Source organism: Pelodiscus sinensis, chromosome 4 (assembly GCF_052426305.1).
Source record: "Pelodiscus sinensis isolate ZL-2025 chromosome 4, ASM5242630v1, whole genome shotgun sequence".
NCBI lineage: Eukaryota > Metazoa > Chordata > Testudines > Trionychidae > Pelodiscus > Pelodiscus sinensis.
In genome coordinates, this window is record NC_143055.1 from 124,932,659 (window position 1) to 124,954,937 (window position 22,279).

The 22,279-nt window shown below is 44.5% G+C and overlaps 1 protein-coding gene and 1 long non-coding RNA gene across 3 annotated transcripts; one reads left to right on the forward strand and one right to left on the reverse strand.

Annotated features, from left to right (window-relative positions):
- Window positions 1–1,599: 1,599 nt before the first annotated feature.
- Window positions 1,600–15,849, reverse strand: THAP9 (THAP domain containing 9). 2 transcript variants are annotated; one of them, XM_075929497.2, is made up of 5 exons: window positions 15,502–15,849; window positions 11,555–11,750; window positions 9,108–9,414; window positions 7,310–7,460; window positions 1,600–4,930 (listed from the first exon to the last, which is right to left on the reverse strand). In XM_075929497.2, the coding sequence occupies exons 1-5, from the start codon at window positions 15,579–15,581 to the stop codon at window positions 2,977–2,979; spliced, it is 2,688 nt and encodes an 895-aa protein (XP_075785612.2). In that variant the 5' UTR covers window positions 15,582–15,849; the 3' UTR covers window positions 1,600–2,976. The 2 variants fall into 2 exon arrangements, with proteins under 2 accessions (XP_075785612.2, XP_006110960.3); XM_006110898.5 differs by lacking the exon at window positions 15,502–15,849 and adding an exon at window positions 13,383–14,670.
- Window positions 15,850–15,971: 122 nt separating this feature from the next.
- On the forward strand, window positions 15,972–20,117 carry LOC106731600 (uncharacterized). Its single transcript, XR_012903985.2, has 4 exons — window positions 15,972–16,434; window positions 17,578–17,643; window positions 17,782–17,892; window positions 19,830–20,117. It is a non-coding gene; the product is annotated as an uncharacterized LOC106731600 (long non-coding RNA).
- The last annotated feature ends 2,162 nt before the right edge of the window (window positions 20,118–22,279 follow it).

The following is a 22,279-nucleotide window of genomic DNA, read 5'->3' on the forward strand; positions in this document are numbered from 1 at the left end:
GTTAAAGCGACTGGGACTTTTCAGTTTAGAAAAGAGGAGACTGGGGGGGGATATGATAGAGGTATATAAAATCATGAGTGGTGTGGAGAGGGCAGATAAAGAAAAGTTATTTATTAGTTCCCATAATAGAAGAACTAGAGGTCACCAAATGAAATTAATGGGGAGCAGATTTAAAACTAATAAAAGAAAGTTCTTCTTCACACAGCGCGTAGTCAACCTGTGGAACTCCTTGCCAGAGGAGGCTGTGAAGGCTAGGACTATAACAGAGTTTAAAGAGAAGCTAGATAATTTCATGGAGGTTAGGTCCATAAAAGGCTATTAGCCAGGGGATAGAAATGGTGTCCCTGGCCTCTGTTTGTCAGAGGCTGGAGCGGGATGGCAGGAGACAAATCGCTTGATCATTGTCTTCGGTCCACCCTCTCTGGGACATCTGGTGCTGGCCACTGTCAGCAGACAGGCTGCTGGGCTAGATGGACCTTTGGTCTGATCCAGTACGGCTGTTCTTATGTAAGCAGCTACAAATACAGCTGCATCTATTCTAGCAGAAGCAGCAGTAATTCAGGCTTTAGCTATTAGCTTAGGATGCCCAGGATCACAGGCTGGTACAGGGCATAACGTGGGAGGGAGAACTGCTCATTAGAATGGGCCCAGATGATGACCTGGAGGCCCTGAGTTTGTATTTGCTTGGTGCATCCTTCCCTGTCATCACTTCCTGTGCCTTGCTGCAGGGGTTGCATGCTATGTGGGAAATAACCCCCAGATTGACACAATGGTACCTAGCCCTACAGCCATGTTTTTAAAGAGAGACAGCAGTCTGGTGACACGACAGTGAATGCAGCTTTTTTTGTCTGCACCCGGGAGGAGTTAAAGAGTGTCTCCCCATGTCAGTCTTTTTGGGGGAGGAGGGTAACAGGACAACCTGCCTCTTTAATGGCTCAAGTAGAGGTGATCCTGCCCCAGAGAGGAGCCCAGCAGAAAGGTGCTGGGAATCAGCTGATGGAAAGGAACAATTCTTCATGAATGGACCCAGCTCCATGAAAGGCTGGGGGGACATTAGGAAAGTAGGGAGCACATTTTCCTATAGCTAGGGCCAGAAGCAGTAAGCACCCACCCCTAGGTTAAGTGAAGGGCCTGTTCAGTTGCTATTCTTCACCACAATTGTTACTTTTACACTTTTTTCCTTTTTCTTTGTGAAGAGGCTAAACAGAGCCCCGCAGAAAGGGACAGACACAGGGCTGACTTTGTCCCCAGAAGGTGATTAGAACCATAAGCCTATGCTATGGGGGGAGGGTGATTGTTCTTACAAGGTGTTTAGTACCCTGAGTTCCTCGTGAAATCAACTGAACTATAAATTCTTTGCCTGTCACAGGACTTGGCCTCTTAAGTGTAAATTATAATTCCCCACAAAGAGGAAATTAAATAATAATCCTAAAGGGGAAAATGAAGTTATACTGAAAAAAAAAATGAGAGCCCTGTAGATAAAATAAGCAGATGAATTTCAAACTGTTAAATTTTTGGCAAAACAGTGCAGCATAGAGGAAATCATTAGTTAAATATTGAAAGGTATTGGAAAGAGGGTATAAGGAGTTAAAAATAAAGTTTAAAAAAGGAACCCGTGCTTTTATTTTGTGTATTTGATAGTTAACAGATGTTAATATACACACAACCTGAAGAACATACGTCTTGATTTGCAGCAAGAGGCTGATAATACATGACACATTGCAATTATGTCAAATCCAAATTCCACACCTAATCAAATGTGAACATCTCTTCTTTGTGCCGAGAGGTGAAAGTAAGTGGGTGTGCGCTAGTTGATTATGCCCTTTCTTGCTCCCTTCCCTCCAATACTGGCCTTCTCCAGTTTCCTTTTTCCTTCTCTTTGGCATGGCCAACTGCAATAGGCCAGGCCTTCACCCTAATCCCTCACTTCTCCCATGAGTTCTGCAAAAACTAATCTGTGTCAAATAGTCGTCTTCACATTTTATTCAGAGGAAACAAGCAAACCAAAAGTTTTCCACCAACACTTTGCACTATCTGTTCTTCTATCTGTTCTTTCTTTAGATTGCAAACTCCCCAAAGCAGATACCTCAGAGGCTGACAGGCATATCTGCAGATATTAAATTACTTTCCAAATGTTTTCCAAGGACTGTCTGGCCCCACCCTGTATAGAGTATTTTTTAGAATCCTGTATAGAGAAATGCATAAGTTGTTCTGAGACAGTTCCCATGCACCTGATCCTGTACCATCAGTTTTATTTCTTGACTTTTTTCCCCATTGGGGTAGCCAAAGTCAAGGTCTTTTCTTCACTTCATTGTTATCCTGACTAGTGCTCAGATTTAAGCACTTGAAGCAATTTGGAATGATTTATTTTTCTGATAAACTGCCAGAGGAATTAAAGGGCGAAAGGCAGAGTGACTGTGTAATTAGTAAGTAAAAGTAAAACATGTTGTTTCTAGTACAAATCTTTATTCATTTTGTAATACCTGTGTTTCTGCAGCTCTATGGAGTTATCTGCTCCTATCGTACTCCATCAGCCTTTTCCCCCAACTCCTTTTCCAAACGTGTAAGCTTTGTATTCATCATAGGCAAGGGCTGTCAGAGCAAGGCAGGCATAGTATAGTGTTCAGGAAACTTCCCCACATAACTCTGCCTATGAACCTCAATGTGAATTTCCAACTGCTACAGTAATTTAGTCCTGCCAAAGATGTTTTAAAATATACTGTGGTTGTGCAATCAGCATAAATGGGAATTTAGGAGGAGCTCAAACTCATTTCCATCTCTTACCCAAGGCACGATTAGAACCCAATACTGTTAATTCTCTTATGAATCTCTTTATTAGCCACTCACGGCCACAGTACTGCCAAGAGACCAACTGAAATACAGCACGTCTGTTCTCTGACACCTGTGTTACATGTATCAGACCTTACCTAGCCATTACGCAAAGGGAGAGCCATCATTTAACAAATTAGTAAGAAATCATGGCACAGGTAAGGTTTGGATAGATTTATACGTCTTTAATAATGAGGAAAAGGGATGTTTCCTATTCAACCTTTTCCATCCATAGCAGTATTCCAAAGCCCATTTTTTTGCATGTTCAGCTCTGACATTTAAGTAATATTGCACGATGTTCCTTAACAGCATTGTGTAATGATTGGTGACACCCAACTCCCCATCAAACAGGTGATTGTTTAACTCAGAGAAAAGGTGACATTGTTCAGATAACTCGCATAATATTTTCTGTTTTAAATACACATCCTGTTGCTCAAGGTTTGGGTTACAGTCTTTCACTCTTGCATGCATTTTCAGGACTTGCTCAGAAATAGTCACAATCCGACGCACACTCTCAGATGGTAGACTCCAGCCCCCACTCTTTTTAATATACAATAGTGAACCATATTTTAGGATTTTATTATCTGAAACAAAGAGTGAAGTGACACAGGCTTCACATCTTATGACAGCTGCTAACTTCTCAGCAACACAACCAGCAGCATAGGTCATGCCTTCTGCATATAGGGACAGATCTGTCAATGAATAACCCAGTGCAGAGTTAAATAAAATATGGCCCATACAGAAAAGGTAGTCTGTTGATGGACTCTCCACGTAACCCCGCCTGTATTGAGAATGAATGGTATGTAGAGACAAATCTGTCCTACGAACAATAGATACATCTAAGGTGTTCATGTCACCTAAAACAGCATTCTGAAGTAATCCTGGTATCATCTTATACTTGGTCAGCAGTTTACAATAAGCAGTCTGGAACATCCTGCAGGTAGGGTTATCGCTGCAAGCACATGCTTGTCTGAGGGTGCTAAGAAATAATTCCAGATGATCTAGGCTGAATGTGTAAGTCAGAAGGCAGCGGAAAGGCATGCTCTTTGGAAATACATAATTTGTGTAAAGCCATTTTAAGCTCTCAGCATTAAGCAAAAAACCTAGAAACCCTAATTTATGTTTACCTTTCAGAAAGTGTCTCCCCAAAGTGTCTGTTAATGCAATAAAGACATTTTTAGCCTCAGTTAAGAGGTGATTTATCTTGTCATAATTTTCAGAGGATACAGGCCCTTTCAATCCTGTTCCATAACAGTTTCTTCCATGAAAAATGTCAAACAGAGAGCTCATCAAGCGCACAAATTTGATGGTACCGCTGCAGTTCTGAAAAGAAGGCAGGCCCAACTGCTGGAGGCATTCCAATGTGCCAGCGACACTCTCACTGAATAGCTGTGCAGCGTAGTTCACTCGCAAGTGACAGCTTTCACTATTTCTGTGCTCGCCTGACAACCTGTCACTAATATGTAGGAATTCCTTCTCCTGCAAAGTCACTAGGTCCACTATGTGTTGCCAGTGTGCTGTTTCATTAACGGACTGTATGCTATGAGAACACTGAAACACGTTCTTTATTAACTGGAGCATATGGCAGGCATCAAAGAAGTATGTGATCTGATGAGTGGTGCTGTGAGGATGCTGAAAAGTGCACTGTATGTTGTTGGCATCAATACGTATGCCCAATGCCTTTGCCATCTCAACACCGTGAGCAGTAGCCGCAGACGTGACAGAGAGAACTGTGATGCCTATGCTGGTCAGCTTGCTGATGGTCTGACAAAGCAGTTGAGCTAGTAAATGCCCAGAGGTTCCATTTACAAAGAAATAGCCCAGGGGAGCTCTCCAGTGATCAAGAACACCTACTGCCATTAGGACTACGGCTTCTGAGGCCAGGGGTGCTTCATCAGCATCAAGCGCTCCTGCGCCTAAGTCTATAAACCCAACCTGACGTTGAGTGACCGGGTCCCACTCCAGCTGTCTCTTGAGAGCCATATCTTCTATCATCAGTGAGCAGTACTGGTATGCCTGTTCTCCTCGCTCTACTCTCTGCTGAAGGTGAAGGAAAATACTGCTGCTAAAGCCTGGACTACCTTCATCATTGCACAACCAGCTGGAAGAAAGACAACAGAAATGATTAGGACCTATAACCTATGGGGAAAAAACTGCTAACAAGCTTTAGGACTTAGTAAAGTGCTCATCCAATTTTAATGCAAATTAAAATACAGTAAATGTCCGATAATCCGGCAACTTTGGGACCCAGGGGTGCCGGATTATTGGATATGCCAGAATACCGGAAGGGGTCTATGAAGGGTCTGGGAAGGAAGGGGGTCGGCAAAGAACGGTGCAGCGTGGGCAGCACTCCAGCAGCTCTGCCCCCAGCTTCCCCAAGTCCGCCGCTGGTCAGTTTCAGCAGCAGCGGACTTGGGGAAGCCAGGGGCAGAAAAGCTGGGGTGCTGCCGGGTTGGTCCCGCAGCACCGCTCAGGTGAGGGGCGGCGCTGTAGGACCAACCTGGCAGCACCCCAGCTGCTCTGCCCCCAGCTTCCCCAAGTCCGCTGTTGCTGAAACTGACCTGCGGCAGACTTGGGGAAGCCGGGGGCAGAGCTTCCTCAAGTCTGCCGCTGGTCAGTTTCAGCAGCGATGGACTTGAGGAAGCCGGGGGCAGAGCAGCTCCAATTGTCCGGCTGGCCAGAGCACTTCCGGGTTCCAGCTAGTGCCGGACTATCAGGAGTGCTGGACCACTGGATGCCGAACAACTGGAGTTTTACTGTACATAGCATCTATAAAGTAATAAGGCGTACCTGAATAAGAAGTTTTGCAGTCTGAAACTTAACAGTACTTTCCTACAGTCCAACTTTCATTTTTTCCTCCACCTGCCAGATGTTCTGGCATTCTCTGCAATGTTCCCTTTTTTGCCTGATATTATTTTTGTATATTTATTTCATGCTGCCCTGTATGCTTGGAACAACTTCTATCCTATTTCCCCTTTTCATTTAGTACATATGGTTGGCCTCCCATCATTACATGGAAACACAAGAACTGTGTCCCATCTAGTTCAGGACCTGTCTGATGATGACCAGGAAGAAACCCATCGTATGCAGATGTGAGATTCTGTCCCATATGAAGGTCTCATTCTGAACTCTAATAAGCGGAGACTGGTAAATCCCAAAGCATGAGATTTTTATCCCTTCCAAAACTTTTTTGGATGTCTAACAGTTTCTTACAAATTCTTTGGATGTCCAATAGAATCTTAAAAAAATTCTTGACTTCCTGTGGCAATGAGTTTTACTCTCTAATATTAGCTTTACACAAAGTGTATTTTTGCCTATAAATGTTGATGTTGTACCTTCTTGTGTCCCTCTGTTCTTGTGTTACATGAGTCAGGGAGAACAGAAACATCTAATCTCCTTCCTCTATAACATTATTTCATATGCTTTTAAGCATGTCCCCTCTTATTCTCCTTCCTCCTAGGGAGAACAATCCCAATCTTTTCCATCTCTCCTCACAGGAAAGTGTTTTTCCATGCCTGTAATTATTCTCCTCTCCCTTCTCTGAACACGTCTAACTTTGCAATATCTTCTGGATGACCAGAGCTACTCAGAGAACTCTAAACATGGGCACTGATCTCCTCTTGTACAGTCTGCTCCCTACCCCAGGACTGATCTTTATAGTTCACTTTCCAATATTTGTCACAGTCCTCTTCCTATTGAAATCAATGGGACGCTTCCTACTGATATTAGTGGGATAAGGATATGGATCTTGGAGACTGTAAACTTCTCATGTCAGGGATGTGGTCATGCTTTTTGTTTGCCAAGTGCCATGTATGCCCATGGCAATATGTAAATAATAGTAGTGAAAGCAGTGAAGTATTTTAGTTTTGTTCCCTCTTTGTATCACATGCTGAAATTAATACAGATATGTAGAGAGTCAAGCACTTAGAAGATGTATTACTTTATGATGCAATTGTTCTGCATAGCCTTCTCCTCCACGCAATAACATTCTCTCTGACGTGAGTTAATACAGGTTAAACCTTTCTAGACCAGCATCCTTGGGACCTGACTGGTGCCAAATCAAAGAATTTGCAGAACAATAGGAGGTCAATATTGTCTAGCAGCATTTCCACTGCTCACTGGGCATTAAGAAGACCCAGGAGGTAAATTAGAGCTAAATAACAGCACAGAATGCTGAGAGTCAGGCCTGGTGGCTGTAAACAAGCTTTATGGGACTGCAGGAAACTTGGCCACACCCACAATAAGTGGACATCCAGCTAACTAAAATCATGCCAGACAATAGATGTTGCCAAACTAGAAATGTTCAACCTGTATTCTTGTAGCAATTGCAACCTATTCTGTTTAGCCTCCTTGTTACAATAATAATGTAAGACAATAATGATTAACTGTTTTTTTAACTAACTCTATATTCCGAACACTCCATCTCTTACTTACTATAGGACAACCTAAAAATATAACTCGAGGTAAAGAGAATACTCACTTTGTCAGGCTGGAAGGATGGGGCAAGGGAAAATTCTTTCTGACATAATCATAGGCCTTACTATGATAGAGATGGAGAGTACAGACAAACTGCTTCATTTCAGTGGAGTACTCGGTCATCTGTCTCCATCTGTATGACTCCCAGTGCAATTCTGTTTTTAAAAATATAGATCAGCTTTAGTAAGAATCATGAACAGGTTTTTTCATTTAACTGTGATGAAAAATGCTTCTAATCTTCAGGCCATGAGATATACAAGCAAAAAGAATAAGTCTTGTTTGACAAAGCACAAGCCTAATGGGTAAGGGCCTTCACTCAAATACAGATTTACTGATGTGTTCTCTCTCTCTTTTACAAAAAGGGGACAGGGAATTAAATCCACTAAAACCCGATCAGAATTCCCTCAATTATGCTAGCAATAAGGTGGGCAAATACTGGCCCACCGGCAGGATGCAGTATACCAGGGTTGGAGGGATCCTAGCTCCTACTGGCCACGAATCAGCATTCCCAGCCAAAGGGAGCTGTGATCGGCTGTACCTGCGGAGGTGCAGGTAAAAAAAGTGGCAGCAGTCCACCACGGGCTAACCCTGGTGAACGGCCGCTGTTCTGCTCATCCCTGTGCTAGCCACTTTCTCTGGGTATTGCAGTGGATTCTGTCTTATCCTTATTCTAGGCATTTAATATTTAACATTACTAACAACAAAGATATCCCAGTTTTCCTGATACCTTAATGCTTCACTGCCTTTAAGGACCTACATCACAACCAACATCCTTCTAGTGAAGGAGGACAAAATATGACTCTATTCAGAGAGGATCAATGCAGTTCCAGAATTAGATGGAAAAAGCTGCTTTGAGATTTACAGATGAAAAATGGCATACAAGTACTAGATATTACTATTCATGACCCAGATAGCATTAAAGCAATTAAAATGTTTTTTCTCCTATTATCAAAGTGAACAAAGTGATAATTTTCTAAACACTTTGGCTACGTCTACATTGGCAAGATTTTGCGCAAATACTTTTAACACAAGAGTTTTTGTGTTAAAGTATTTGCGCAAGAGAGCGTCTACACTGGCATGTGCTTTTGTGCAAGAGATGTGCTTTTGTGCAAAAGCATCCATGCCCGTGTAGACTCTCTATTGTGCAAGAAAGCTCCGATGGCCATTTTAGCCATCGGGCTTTCTTGCGCAAGAAATTAATGTTGCCTGTCTACACTGGCCTCTTGTGCAAGAACAGTTGCACAAGAGGGCTTCTTCCTCAGCAGGAGCATCATAGCTCTTGCGCAAGAAGCACTGATTTCACACATTAGAACGTCAGTGTTCTTGCGCAAGAACTCTCCACCAGTGTAGACAGGCAACAGGTGCTTTTGCACAAAATCATGCCAATGTAGACACAGCCCTCACGAGGGAGAGAGGAATAAAAGGTTTCCCTACTTAAACATAATTTAGATATCAAGCTTGATTTTCTTAAATCTGAACATGTTTATTCAATAAAGCCTCACATTACACACTGTTCTGGGGTACAGTCCACTAAAGGTGGCAGTAGATCAACTCATCTTGAGCTCAGTATGAGTTGAGGAAGCTAAATTCCTTGGAGAACTGGGCCCATATTATGTAACTTTAGGAACCAATTTGAGATGCAGTATCTTCAAGAAAAAGACTTTGGTGGTGACTCTCTCGTTTTAATATTAAAATAGAGCCTAGAAATCCCCAAATGAAGTCAGGGCCCCAGTGTGCAAGGCACTGAAAAAAATGTAGCTTCTGCACTGGAGAGTTTACTGTTTAACCAATGCCCTTAATACCTGAAAACTGAGCCTGCAGCAGGCTCACAGCTTCTTCATAGAGCAGCTTCTTCTTTGCAAGCTCACTGATTACACTAAAAACCTTTCGTCCTTGGTAGGAGAGACACCTCCGTGTTGTAATAAGTTTCTTTTTAGGAAACTGTACTATTTTTGTAACTTCTGTCTGCTGTTCAGCAGTCACTGCAAGATTCTGTAAGCTATAGTTGTGATCTGCAGTAATGACCTCCTCATCAGCAGAATTATATGAAAGTGGCTGCTTTAATGCTTTCTGGGATCTTCTATTTCTAAGATACGTACTCCAAGGATCCTACAATACAGAAAAGAATATGCGGCTTATTATGGTGGGGAATACTTGAAACAACTGCACAGTAAAAGTGAAATAATGAAAATACAACTAATAATTTGGCAGACAGAAAAACAAGAAGTGTTTATATTTCTAGGTAATGTCTTTTCTGGATACCCTCTGCCATATCTCAATGCTAGATGCTGTAATTTTTTCTGGCATGATATTATTGTCTCCAGGTACTACACAGGACAAAAAAGATACAATCAGATCTCAACAGTCTAAGGGTACGTCTAGACTACATGCCTCTGTCGCCAGAGGCATGTAGATTAGGCTACCCGACATAGTAAAATGAAGCGGCGATTTAAATAGGCTCATGGCTGCCGCGCTGAGCCGACAAACAGCTGATCAGCTGTTTGTCGGCTCAGCGCGATAGTCTGGACGCGCGGTTGTCGACATCAAAGGTATTTGTCGACTACCCAGGTAAACCTCATCCCAGGATGGGGGAAGGTAGCTCTGTGAAGCTAGTGCAGGGTGGAGCCAACTTTTATGCCAGCTTCTCCCAGTACTGACTCCTGCCTGCCCCCCTCTGTTTCCTCTATAGATGGGTCCATGGAGCCAGCACTTGTGGAGAGATGCTTAAAAGCTGGCTCCCCTCGTGTATCGGCTTCCACCTGCCCCCTCTTGCTCTCTGCGCTGCTGCCTGTCTATCAGAGGCAGCAGCACGGAGGTAGGGAGACAGGCAGATCCAGTGTTTGTGGAGTGCCTGCTTAAAGCTTAAATTCAACCAAGCTATCCCTTCCTTATGATAGAGGAGGGTCCAGACCAAATCTGATTAGCATTAAGTCTCAGACTGATGGTTGTGTTAGTCTGTATCTGCAAAAACAATGAGGAGTCCTGTGGCACCTTAAAGACTGAGGGTACGTCTACACTTGCTTCCTATTTTGAACTAGGGATGCAACTGTAGCTGACTGAAATTGCTAATGAAGAGGGGATTTAAATATCCCATGCTTAATTAGCATAATCTCGCCCACGTGCTATTCCGCTCGCCAGCTGATTCAAACCAGAAAGTGCGCTCCAGGACATGTTAGTTCAAAAACCCCTTGGTTTGAAATAACGTTTGCTTTAGGAATCTACAACCCATATAGAAACTTCCTATGACTCTGTTTGCAAAACACTGAATTAAATTACAAGGAAAGGGTAAAAGAGCCAGTCTTGGTATATCTGTAAAAATTCCAAATTACTGTATATCTTTCCAAATTCTGAAAGGGATGAATAAACTTGACAGAGATACATTAATTTTCTAAGAATTGAGAAAATAGGGGACGTGAGCTAAAATTAGGGAAAGTATCTGGAATGTAGGAAAAACAAAAATGTTACAAACCTATAAAAATATAAAGACTGCTGGTATGATGCAAAATCAGAAAGTTACAATGCATTGCAATTCAATTAAAATTTTCAATTATTAGATTCTTCCTATTGTTAATTATAAGACGTTTGTGTTATAAATGGCTTCATGTAAACCCAGAGAGCTATATTATTTCCACAATTGAGTAAATAGCTATTGCAATGTTATACAACAGTGTGTGTGTGTGTGTGTGTGTGTGTGTGTGTGTGTGTGTAATATATATAATGTGCACTCACACACACCTTCAATCTAGGGACTTCCAAATACTCATGAATGAAATCTCACAACCTTGTATTTGGCTCTAGCCAAAAGTATTCCCCTAACAGTATTACAGCACCATACTTCAAAAAATGGCTCTTAATAGCCATGAAAGTCTAAAATAAATATGTAAATATAAATGAGAAAATATACATATGCAAAACAAGAGAGTTATAGCTTTACTATACTTTTCATGGGCATGGCAAGAAATCAAGTTACCTAGACTTGAGATCAGAACAAACTTGTCTTAAATATAGTTGCTTTACTAGAAAAACATATGGGTCATTATAAGGAATAGAAATTTCAAGAAAGAGCTATTAATGGGATGAGGGGTATTCTAGTTTAAACTGAAAGAGCACTAACACCAGCAATGTATTTAAATGTATTCAAATGGCTTAAATACAGAATTTGTGTTTTCCTTTCTTCCCTGGGTATTTGTGACACAGCATAAAATAAATTATTTTATGTAATTTATTAAGAAATTATAATTTTAATTACCTTGTACTGAAAAACAGAAGGAACAGCTCCTTTCCTTAGTTTTCTTCTCATGCCATATGATTCAAAGTCCGCTTCTGCAAAATGCCTGGAACACAATATAGCACCGGGTCCTGGAATCCAAATCTTTTTGCTTTTGGGGTCTGCTCGATTAACAGCATGGATCCATTTTGTACGTTGTATGGCATCAACAGGAAATCTGAAACATAAGCAGAGCTCTTTCATAATATAGTCAGAGTAGGGATATAATAGTGTAGCCAATTAACCAATAAGCAAAAGCTATAGGTTAATGCTAAAGATTACACGCATTCCTTTACCCTTCACTTGCCAGTACATTTTTTAACAGGCTGGCCAGCAATCCAGCTCAGTCCTGGCTTGCAACGGGTCCAGAACCAATCCCTGTGGTAGCTCTGTATTAGGAGGCAGGCAGGCAGGCAGGCAGCCCAGCTCAGTTCTGGCTCGCACCAGCTCCAGTAGCTCAGACCCACTCTAGACAGGGGCTCCTGACTCGTTAGCAGATGTAACAGCACAGTCCAGGAAGGGAACTGGTTATTAAACTGGCTTCCCTCACAGACCAGCTCCCACCTGGCACCCTGCACTGCTGCTGCTGATACAGAGGCAGCAGCATGGAGTGGCAGGGTGCTCCTCATGGCCAGAGCATACTGGCTGCCATTTCCATCCCCAGGGACTGTAGAATAGTTGACTAACCGATAAAAATTCTTGAGGTTATTCGACTATTCAATTGACCAATATTTAACATCCCTAAATCAGAGTCAAATTCTAATCTTGGTTAAACTGCTGTACATCTTGTCATTCCATTTGAAGGCAATGGTATCATTCCAAATTGATAAAAGGTGTAAAAAAGCAGAAAAACTGTCCTTAGTACAGTAGACTACCGATAATCTGGCACCCTTGGGAGATGCTGGATTATCGGATATGCCGGAGTATCGGGAGGTACTCCAGCGGGGTGCTGTGACAGGTCTTCCAGGACCCGCACTGCGTGGGGGGGTTGGCGGGGAACGGTGCAGGGAGGGGCGAACCCTCTGCCGTGTTGTGGGGAGGGTGTGGAAGCCCTGCATAGCCGGCTTGCAAGCAGCGGCGGCGGAGAAGGGGTGAGAGGCAGGCAGCTGTTTAAGGTGGGGAGGTTGGCAGGGAACGCTGCATGCCTCTCGCCCCCTCTCCGCCGCTGCCGCTTACAAGCCAGCGGCTGAGTTTCCCCGCTTGCAAGCTGGCTGCGCGGGGCTTCTACTGGGTCCCCACAACACAGCAGAGATTTCGCCCCTTGCTGCGCCATTCCTCGCCGACACACCTTCCTCCTCCTCCCCCCACCCGCCTGCCTTAAACAGCTGCCTGCCCCCTCTCCACAGCCGCTTCTGGACAGCTCCAATTGTCCGGCTGGCCAGAGCACTTCCGGGTTCCAGTTGGTGCCGGACTATCAGAAGTGCTGGACCACTGGATGCCAGACAATTGGAGTTTTACTGTATTTTGTTTCTGAAAAGTTAAATTTAAAGTTAAAAATGCCCCTGCTAAACTGGTTAAGGAGCATTTTAGAATGCTTTCAAGGGCAGGCAGTGTTACCTGTGCAGTTAGGATTACTTAATTGCTGAATCCTACTCTGTGAGGTGCCCCAACACATACTCTACAAACACATTAATTTATCCTGAAACATTAAATCTTCAAATTAAGTTCCATGCATGAAGGAGGCCTGCCAGATGTCTTTTTTCTGATCTATCCACTTTGACCTGTTGATAAGATCTTTCAAACTTTCATGCTACAGTTTTTAAAATATAGCAATTATAAAAGATAAAATTATTAACATGCTATTTTTCACCTGAATGTTATCACTTCCTGAAAAATTCAGCATTAAGGCTCAAATGACAAATACTTAGTATTGTCCAGATGTAATTTTTCTGAGGGTGGAAGGGTTGAGGAAGACAAAAGCATGAGATTTATGAAAATTTTGTTCAGCTGTTTTGGAGTTACACAAAAGTGCATCTCCTCATGGAGATAAATAATAAAAGTTACATTCAGAAAGTTCAAACATTGTACCAGGTGCAAGCAAACTTGCAGTGGGCTCTGTGCAGGCATGAATCGTAGAACACAGAATCTCAGAACCATAGAGCTGGAAGAGACCTCAGAAGGTCATCAAGTCCAGCCCCTGTTCTAGGCAGGACCAATCCCAACTAAATCAACCCAGCCAGGGCTGGGTTGATTTGTCAACACCTCTAGGGATGGAGACTCCACTACTTCCCTAGGTAACCCATTCCAGTGCTTCACCACTCTCCTAGTGAAATAGTTTTTCCTAATATCCAACCTGGACCTCCCCACCTCAACTTGAGACCATTGCTCCTTGTTCTGCCATCTGTCACTACCGCGAACAGCCTTTCTCCATCCTCTTTGGAACCTCCCTTCAGAAAGCTGAAGGCTGCTATCAAATCCCCCCTCACTCTTCTCTTCTGCAGACTAAACAGACCCAACTCCCTCAGCCTCTCATTGGTCATATGCTCCAACCCCCTAATCATTTTGGTGCCCTCCACTGGACCCTCCCCAATGCGTCCACATCCTTTTTGTAGTGGGGGGCCCAGAACTGGACACAATACTCCAGATGTGGCCTCACCAGAGCTGCATAAAGGGAATGCTCCACCTGCACCCATTACGTTGCAGAATTAGGGACGGAGCAAGGAAAGTGTCCTGAATTAAGTATGTTTACTAGATTTGAAAAACATTACATTCCTTCCTTATTCTTGGTATGTGAAATCGACACAGTCAGTATCCACAGAAAAAATCAAATTACAGGCGAATCACTTTATTTTCAAGCACACGAAGCAATGAATGTATTTAAAAAAAATCTTTTGAGTCCTTGCCCACTGAAATTAATCTAATTAATTTGTAGTGTAGCTGCTGGATCAAGCTCTGTTGGAAAAGTAGGCACCAACAGGGTTTGATCCTGCATAACTAAAATCAATACGAACTGAAGGATCAGAATGGACATATGTGTACCTAAGTAAGAGGCAATTTTGCCACCCTTTTCAGTCGGACTAGTCACAGAATAAGATACAACTCAATGTAAAAGCGACGAGGAGTCCCGTGGCACCTTATAGACTAACTGAAGTGTAGGAGCATAAGCTTTCGTGGGCAAAGACCCACTTCGTCAGATGCATCTGACGAAGTGGGTCTTTGCCCACGAAAGTTTATGCTCCGACACTTCAGTTAGTCTATAAGGTGCCACAGGACTCCTCGCCGCTTTTGCAGATTCAGACTAACACGGCTACCCCTCTGATACTTAACTCAATGTAAGTGTGGAAGACTGCGTGGAAAAAGCGTGGAATTGCCTGAGAGAGATTTTTCTGAACAGACCCATGTAGTGCGCTCATGTTTCTCCCTCCCCCATCGGAAATCAAACGGTCTTTCCACTGAAGGAAGCACAGAGATCCCCGAGCAGAGCCACCAGGGTCTCGCCACAAAACAAACAGCTCGTCTCTTTCCCCTCCCTTCCTAGAGGACAAAGCCTCTCGCGGGTCTGGACGGTTCCTGTCCCCGAGTTTTCCGGACACAAGCCGCGTTGCAGTGCGAAGGCCCTGACTGCGGTGCCCCAAAGACACCCCCGCCCCGCCGCTGTCTCCGCCCTGCTGCGAGGCGCCCGACCCTGCGCCACGGGGGGCAGCCGCGCGTGGAGCCCGAGGCAGTTTCACGCCGGGGTCGTCCCGCTCTCCAGCCCAGTCACGCGGCTCCAGCCTCCCCGCCCGGTTCTCAATCGCGGCCCGGGCCAAGGCTGGCGGCGGCTGGTGCTGAGGGGGCCCCGGGCGCAGCCTCGTGCCCGGGGTAGAGCACCCGCCCGGGCCCCTTGAGCCGCTCACGAGGGGGGGGAGGGGGGGACTCGGGAAGCTGGTCGCGTGACGCGTGGCGGTTGGACGTGTCCGCGCGGGGCTGGTGGGCGGGGTCCCACTCACTGGTGGAAGGAGATGCCCCGCTTCCGGCTCAGGCCGTTGTCCCGCGTGGTGCAGCCCAGAGCCGAGCAGCTGCGAGTCATGGTCCGCGCGCGCTCCCCTGAGGGGGGGGGGGGGAGGTCCCCACGCCAACGGCCCGCTGCCCTCGGGGCACCCCGGCCGCGTCCCGCCACTAGTAGTGCCCGCTCCCGACACTAGGGGGCGCGTCCTGTCACCGCCAGCGCTGGATCGCGCCTTCGGATTGGTGAGCGCCTCTTCTCCGATTGGTCCTCGCTCCTCCCCACCCCCCCCTTCGCGAACCCCTGACTTATTGGAAGGAAGCTTTTCATTGGCCGCTGTCCTCCCCTCAATGCCTGCACCGCTTGCGAACCACCCCCCCTCCACCCGCGGGTAAGCGGAAGCCGGAAGTTGAGAGAGGGGGGATAGTTGAACCAATCGGAAACGGCCGAGGAGGCGGCGGCCCAATGAAACACGCGTGTCTTGCCAGCCAATGGAAGCCGAGAAGGCGGCGGCCCAATGAAACACGCGTGTCTTGCCAGCCAATGGAAGCGACGCTGTCTGGCTTATTGCTCGCGCGCGAGGCTGCGCCTCTTTCTTTCGGGCTCCAGCGGCTCGCTGCGGGCACGTGGCCTTGTCCACAGCCGGCAGCATGGGCGCGAGACGGGGGCTTGGGGCCGCCTGTGGCCCAGCCGGCGGGGCGGTTGCCGGAAATGCCTCGCGTCCCTATTGGGGGCTGCGGCCCGGCGCGTGCGGCGGGGCCCGGGCCTGGCTCGCTCCTGCGGGGACGGCGCCGCCGAACGGAGCGTTTCCCAGGCCGCGTGGGCACCCGCCTTGCGCAGCCTTTGCGCCCCGCCGCCGCCTGAGGCTCGTCCCCAGCCTGCGCCGCAGGGCCCCGCGTGATTGAGGGTGCAGCGGCAGCAGCAGGCGCTCTGCCCGGTACGTTGGGTGCAGGCCTGTAGCCGGTTGGGTCCGCGAGCGGTGCTCAGCTGCAGCTCCCGCTTCAGGGGTAATGTTGGCAAACTGCCTGTAACGCGAGGGGGGGGGGGGGAAAGGCGGGAGATGCAATCTCAGCAACAACTTGCCATATGAACGGCTTTCAGTAGTGCACGAATTAATCCAACTTGCAGCTCTCTCTACAGAGGCAATGCCTTGCAGCAGTGCTCTCCAACCTTTTTAAGCACAAGATCATTTTTTGAACTTGTCAGTCCAAGAGCTACCTCAAAGGAGAATACATTTGTCCCCCCTTCCCTGCTCCACCCCTTTGCCGAGGCCGCACCCTTCTCACTCTGAAGATGGGGTCACTCTGTGAAGATGGGGTACAGGGGAAGGGGATGGAGTGACACCAATGCCCTTTGTCTGCTCCATTCTGCACAACAAGCAGGGGGCTCTGGGCAGGAGCAGCTGAAGTGCAGCCACTTGATAGCCTCCCAGCCAAGCCAGTCAGGATTACCTGTCAGAGGCTCCAAGATCTGCTGGTAGATCCTGATCTACTGGTTAGTGACCATTGCCTTGCAGGCACCAGTGGTCTGAGTTTAACTCCTTACTGGCATGCATGACAAAGCCTTGACTGGAGGAACCACCCTTCTGGGTGCAAGTCTAATGAGTCACCGTGATCCTTAACTGCTGCCCATTCTTAATACTGTAAGGACACAGTATTTTGTTGTGGTATCTTTTGTAGTTTGTCCACTATAAAATGGACCTAAGCCCTCAACTAGCTATCAGGTAGTGGAATATTTATCGTATGTGACAGTCCTCAATTTTCTTAAGCCATCCAAGTAAAGTGTTGGTTCAAGAAGTGTTGTTTGCTGTTCACTTCATGTTTACTTGACACATGTCCAGTGATTAAAACCTTTTCACTGCTGTTCACATCATGATCTGCTGTGATTAGTACCTGTTTGGATGAGGATATGTGTGTTTAAAAACTGGCATAATGTGCAGACATCACTTAGGTGCAAGGCTGAGTAAAGGTTGTAGGTAGTACTAATGCAAATAATTGTTGCTGCCAATGTGTGATTTGTATTGCTGTAGTTTTAGGACGAAAAAAATCACTGTGTAAATATATGTTCTTATTTCCTTAAGAATTGTTCGGACCAGATCTGCCGTTCCAGCTTGGATTCTGGATGTTCATATTGCCTATTTGTTCAGGTGAGGGTTTAATTGCGTGACTTTTTTGAAATAGAGCTAAATTCCCCTAGTTAAATTCAACATTTAAATACTATTGGTGAATCAAACATTAATTATGTTTAAAAATTAGAACTACTTTATTTTATCTTCCTTTTCTAGGAAGAAGCAGTAATTCCATTAAGTCTAAACTGCTTATAGAAGAAAGGATTTGGCAACTTGGAAGTGAATTGCAAGAAGGTTGGAAGGGCCCAGAGCTGTAAACTGATCATGGTACGTGTAAGTAGCCCTTTTCTCTGTGTGGTGTTTAGGAATGACAAATCCCATTTAATTAGTTAACTTGTCAAACTTACTTTAACCAGCTAACCAATTAAATGGGTGGGTGGGGGCTGGAGCACCCCCTGCCTTTGGTGTGTACTGCTGAGCTGGAGCAGCCTGCAGCAGGCCGTGGTAAGCTGCTTCAGCCCCCACCTGTTAATCATAACTGGTAAGCCACACCAATTAAGGTGAAGTTACCGGTTAACCTTTTACATCCATACTGGTGTTGCTGAGGGAATTGCTAGTGAAGCTGAAGTTGGGAGATAGGAAGGAGCAATAATGGTCACTGTTCATCTCCTTGGTCAGATATCTTGTTCCCCCATCAGCAACTGCCTCTCTAAGTGGATTCCCCCTGTCCCTCCTATGAACTAGTGGGTTGTTTTTCTGCAAGCCCCAGAGTGTGCCTACACAAAGGGAATTTTTCTGTCAATGTACCAATACCACCTCAATTAATTACTTTTATGTTGACATAGGTGCATCTACACTTGGTGTATTATTGATGTAGCTATGTCAGTCCTGCATGTGTCTGGTTTCTTTCCACACCCCTGACGTAACTGAGTCAAAATAAAAAAGTATAGATCAAGTACCAAATATCAGAGAACCCACCTCACCCCATTTAATCCGTGAGTCCCTTACACTTAACATTGAACCAGTTAACTAATTAAGCAGGATTTTACAGCCTTATTTCCTGCTTTGAGTAGGTAAAAGTTGCTCACGCTGTGGTTCCACACCTAAGAAATAGAAATTTCTATGGGTGAGGGAGCACAAAATACTGTAAAAGGTGAAAATGAAATACCTGGAACTATGGAAATAAAATTGTCAACCTTAGAGTTAGAGCCCCCAAATTTTAAATGTGATCAGAGAGTAATTAACTTTATTTTCTCCAACTTTCGAACTTGATTGAGAATGTAGAGCAAGATGAACATGGTAAATTATTTTTAATGTATTAGGTTTTTGCCTACTGTCCAATGATTAAAACTTTTCACTGCTGTTCACATCATGACTCACTGTGATTAGTATTTGACTGGATGAGGACAAGAGGTAAAAAATTCAAAACGAGATTTTTAAAAGCATGTAAAAGTAATTGCATATTAGGAGATATAGAATTGTATTTTATGTAATTTATTTTGTTTGCATACCCAACAAAAGAACTTGTACTTTTCCTTCCTGGGAAATTATTGCTCTTCAAATTATGAAAGGTAAACTGAGACCATTCTGACTACACTTGTTGCCATGTGGGTAAATTTTAACACTTTGTTAATGTCTTAAGTTTGCTGATTCAGTTTGTGCCTAGGTATAAGTATCTTAGAACAGTGCTCTAGAGTATCTCAGTGCAACTTGGATCTGACCTTATTTCTGATTCTGAATTCCTGTGACTCTTGTTAGATCTATCATGTTTCTTAGGTGTCTAATTTCTTTTCTCTCAATGTTATTAATATTTTAACGTGATAATTTTGTTAGATATCATGTCTTGAAAATGACAGTGGGCTAATTTAAAATCTGAACCAGACAATAATGAGCATGCCTTCTGAAATATCTGTAAACATTTCATCAGTCTGTCTTAAGATATAAAATATTGTTTAAACACTTCTGGGTGGACCTCCTAGTTGTGGTTGTAAGGGCTGAGGGCTTTACTGTTCCATTACTGAGCTTGGTAACTTGGAGAGACAAGATGAGTGATAAACTTTTAGATGAATTACTGTTGCAGAAAGACAATCTTTCAGGCTTATAACAGAGTGGCTTTTCAAGTCTGGGGAACTTAAGCCCTCAACTTCAGTAAATCTTCCTATTAAGAGAAGACTCTTACAAATGTAGAGAAGGAAATGTTGATTTTCATTAAATAATACCTATATCTATATTGCCAAAGATCTAATATTTTTTTTACTTTTCAGGTAATTGTGAAAATTTTCTGTTCCATCTGAATTTCTATTTTAAGCTCTAGTGAAGATGGTTGAAAATTGAATTAACCTCCACAGTGGAAAAGGAAAGCAATGAGTACCTGACTGATTTTGGAATGTTTTTAGTGGAAAAGGTAGTGATCAAGACAAGAAATTAGTCTCTTAAAGTACTTGTTTCAACAGCAAATTGTGAATCTTGTGGGAGCTTGCTTTTTTGGATACTGTTATAAATGCTCTTCAGTTTTATTAATAAACATGATACACTGCCCTTGAGTTTTTAAATATGGTGTCTTGGCTTTATTTGTATCCTATAGAATAAGCTCTTCAAATGTGAATGAGCTAAGCCTAATAACATTCTGTAGGCTAAGAAACTCGTTTTCACCTTAGTAACTGTTAGTAGCATATATGATATATATTCCATCTAGGGATCTTAAATATCAGTTAATTGAATAGTTGGTTAACCTCATTAATTCTTATCGTTACTCCACTATTCTACAGTCCCTGGGGGTGTGGCTATCAGCCAGTGTGCTCTGGCCCCACTCCGAAGGAACTCCCTTGCACTCAGCACTGCTGCCTCTGTATCTGAAGCAGCTTGGTAACTTGGAGAGACACAAATCAGATATTTGAAATGGTAACACAGAAACCTGTTGGAACACTTTTAACTTGGCTGGGTACTCATTAGTGCATCAAAGTGACTCTTATAAAGCAATTTCAGAAACTAGAGGAAAAACTGGAATTTGCCTTTGCGTGCAAATTTCACACATTAAACCAAGGATTGAACAAAAATATGAACTGGATGGGCCATTATAGTCAACACGCAAATGACATAAAAATCTAAGTATTGGGCACTAAACCAGCTCACTCAGTTATCCATGCTAAGTGAGGCTGCTTTAATTGATGAGTTCACCCTTCCCCTTCACTCCCCATATCCCCTCCTGTGCTATTTGCTTGTACCTCTGGACCCCTTGCTCCATCTGAGGAAATGAGTTGTGCTTACAAAAGCTTAATACTATCTACAATTGTTTCTTAGTCTGAGGTGCTGCAGGACTCATTGGGTTTTCTTTAATGCTAGTAGCAGTAGTCACAATACTCAGTATAGCGCTGTGGTCACCAACAGGTCGATCCAAGGCCTTGACCAGTCAATTGCGAGGCAACCAGAACCTCCCCCTATTTTCCACCCACCCCCGAGAAGCCTCAGTACGTACTTACCTCCAGTGAAAATGGAGGTAGTGCCAGCTTCCCGTGGGTGGATGGAAGTCCTGCAGCTTAGCGCCACTTCTGGCAGTTCCGGAAGTGCGCTGGTTGCTTTGCCAGGCGCACTGCGGGAGAGGGGCCCTGGCTCCAGAAGTGGAACATGGTGACTTGCCTGCACCGGCGCATGAGGTGTGAGTTGTCCCCAGGGCAGGCGTGCGCAGGCTGTGTCTAGACTGGCATGATTTTGTGCAAAAGCAACTGCTTTTGTGCAAAATCTTGCTTGTCTACACTAGCTGCAAGCATTTGTGCAAGAACATTGACTGTAATGTACAAAATCAGTGGTTCTTGCGCACTCGGCTGCTCCGGCTCAGGGATAAGCCCTCTTGCGCAAGAATACTTGCGCAAGAGGGCCAGTATAAACAGCCATGTTAATTTCTTGAGCAAGAAAGCCCGATGACTAAAATGGCCATCGGAGCTTTCTTGTGCAAGAGAGTGTCTACACTGGCACGGATGCTTTTTTTGTGCAAAAGGTCTTGCGCAAAAGCGCCTGTGCTAGTGTAGGTGCTCTTGCGCAAATACTTCTAATGGAAAAGTTTTTCCGTTAAAAGTAATTTGCGCAAAATCATGCCACAGTAGACTCAGCCCCAGAGCTTGCACCTCTCATCCCTTCCCATACCCAAATCCCTCATTTCCACCCCAGAGCCTGCACATCCTGTCTCAACCCAATGAGGGTCGGGCTGGACTGCAGGAGTTTTTCAGGATTCTAGAGATATCCCAGAAAAACACTTCTGCATCCAAGGTTGCATTTGTTCTTCGTTTTGTTTGCTTTCCACTTTAAAAAAAAAAAAATTCTCTTCCGGTCACGGCTCTATTCCTCTTTCCATGAGGAATAAGGGGGCTTCCAAAAGAAGGGTTTTTTCTGACATTTGGTCTAGTGTAGACAGGCCAAATGTTGGAAAAACCCCTTCCTACAGAATTTTTTTTTTTAAAGCAGTATAAAGATTGGGATAGCAACTGATGGAGAGGAGGAGAATAGAGAGGGCAGGGGCGCTAGATCTTGGCTTGGTCTGTCATTTAAAAAGTGATCTGCAGTGTAAAATGGTTGGAGACCACTAGTATAGAGCATGGGTTCCCAAACTGGGGGTGTGAAGAAATTTGCGGGGGCGTGGGAGGCAACCCAGCCCAAAGTTGTGCTGTTGTTTTTGTGTTTTGGCCCAGGGTCAGTTCATTTATTTATTTATTTATTTTAA

Bases quoted from the DNA above. Each gene is read 5' to 3' on its own strand.
- THAP9 (XM_075929497.2), bottom strand. From the start codon at position 15,581: ATGACTCGCAGCTGCTCGGCTCTGGGCTGCACCACGCGGGACAACGGC. The intron at 7,461-9,107 runs GTATTAAGGGCA...TTTTAAAAACAG, and splicing joins GCTGCAGGCTCAGTTTTCAG to AATTGCACTGGGAGTCATAC. The intron at 4,931-7,309 runs GTGAGTATTCTC...TCTTTCTTCCAG, and splicing joins CATCCTTCCAGCCTGACAAA to CTGGTTGTGCAATGATGAAG.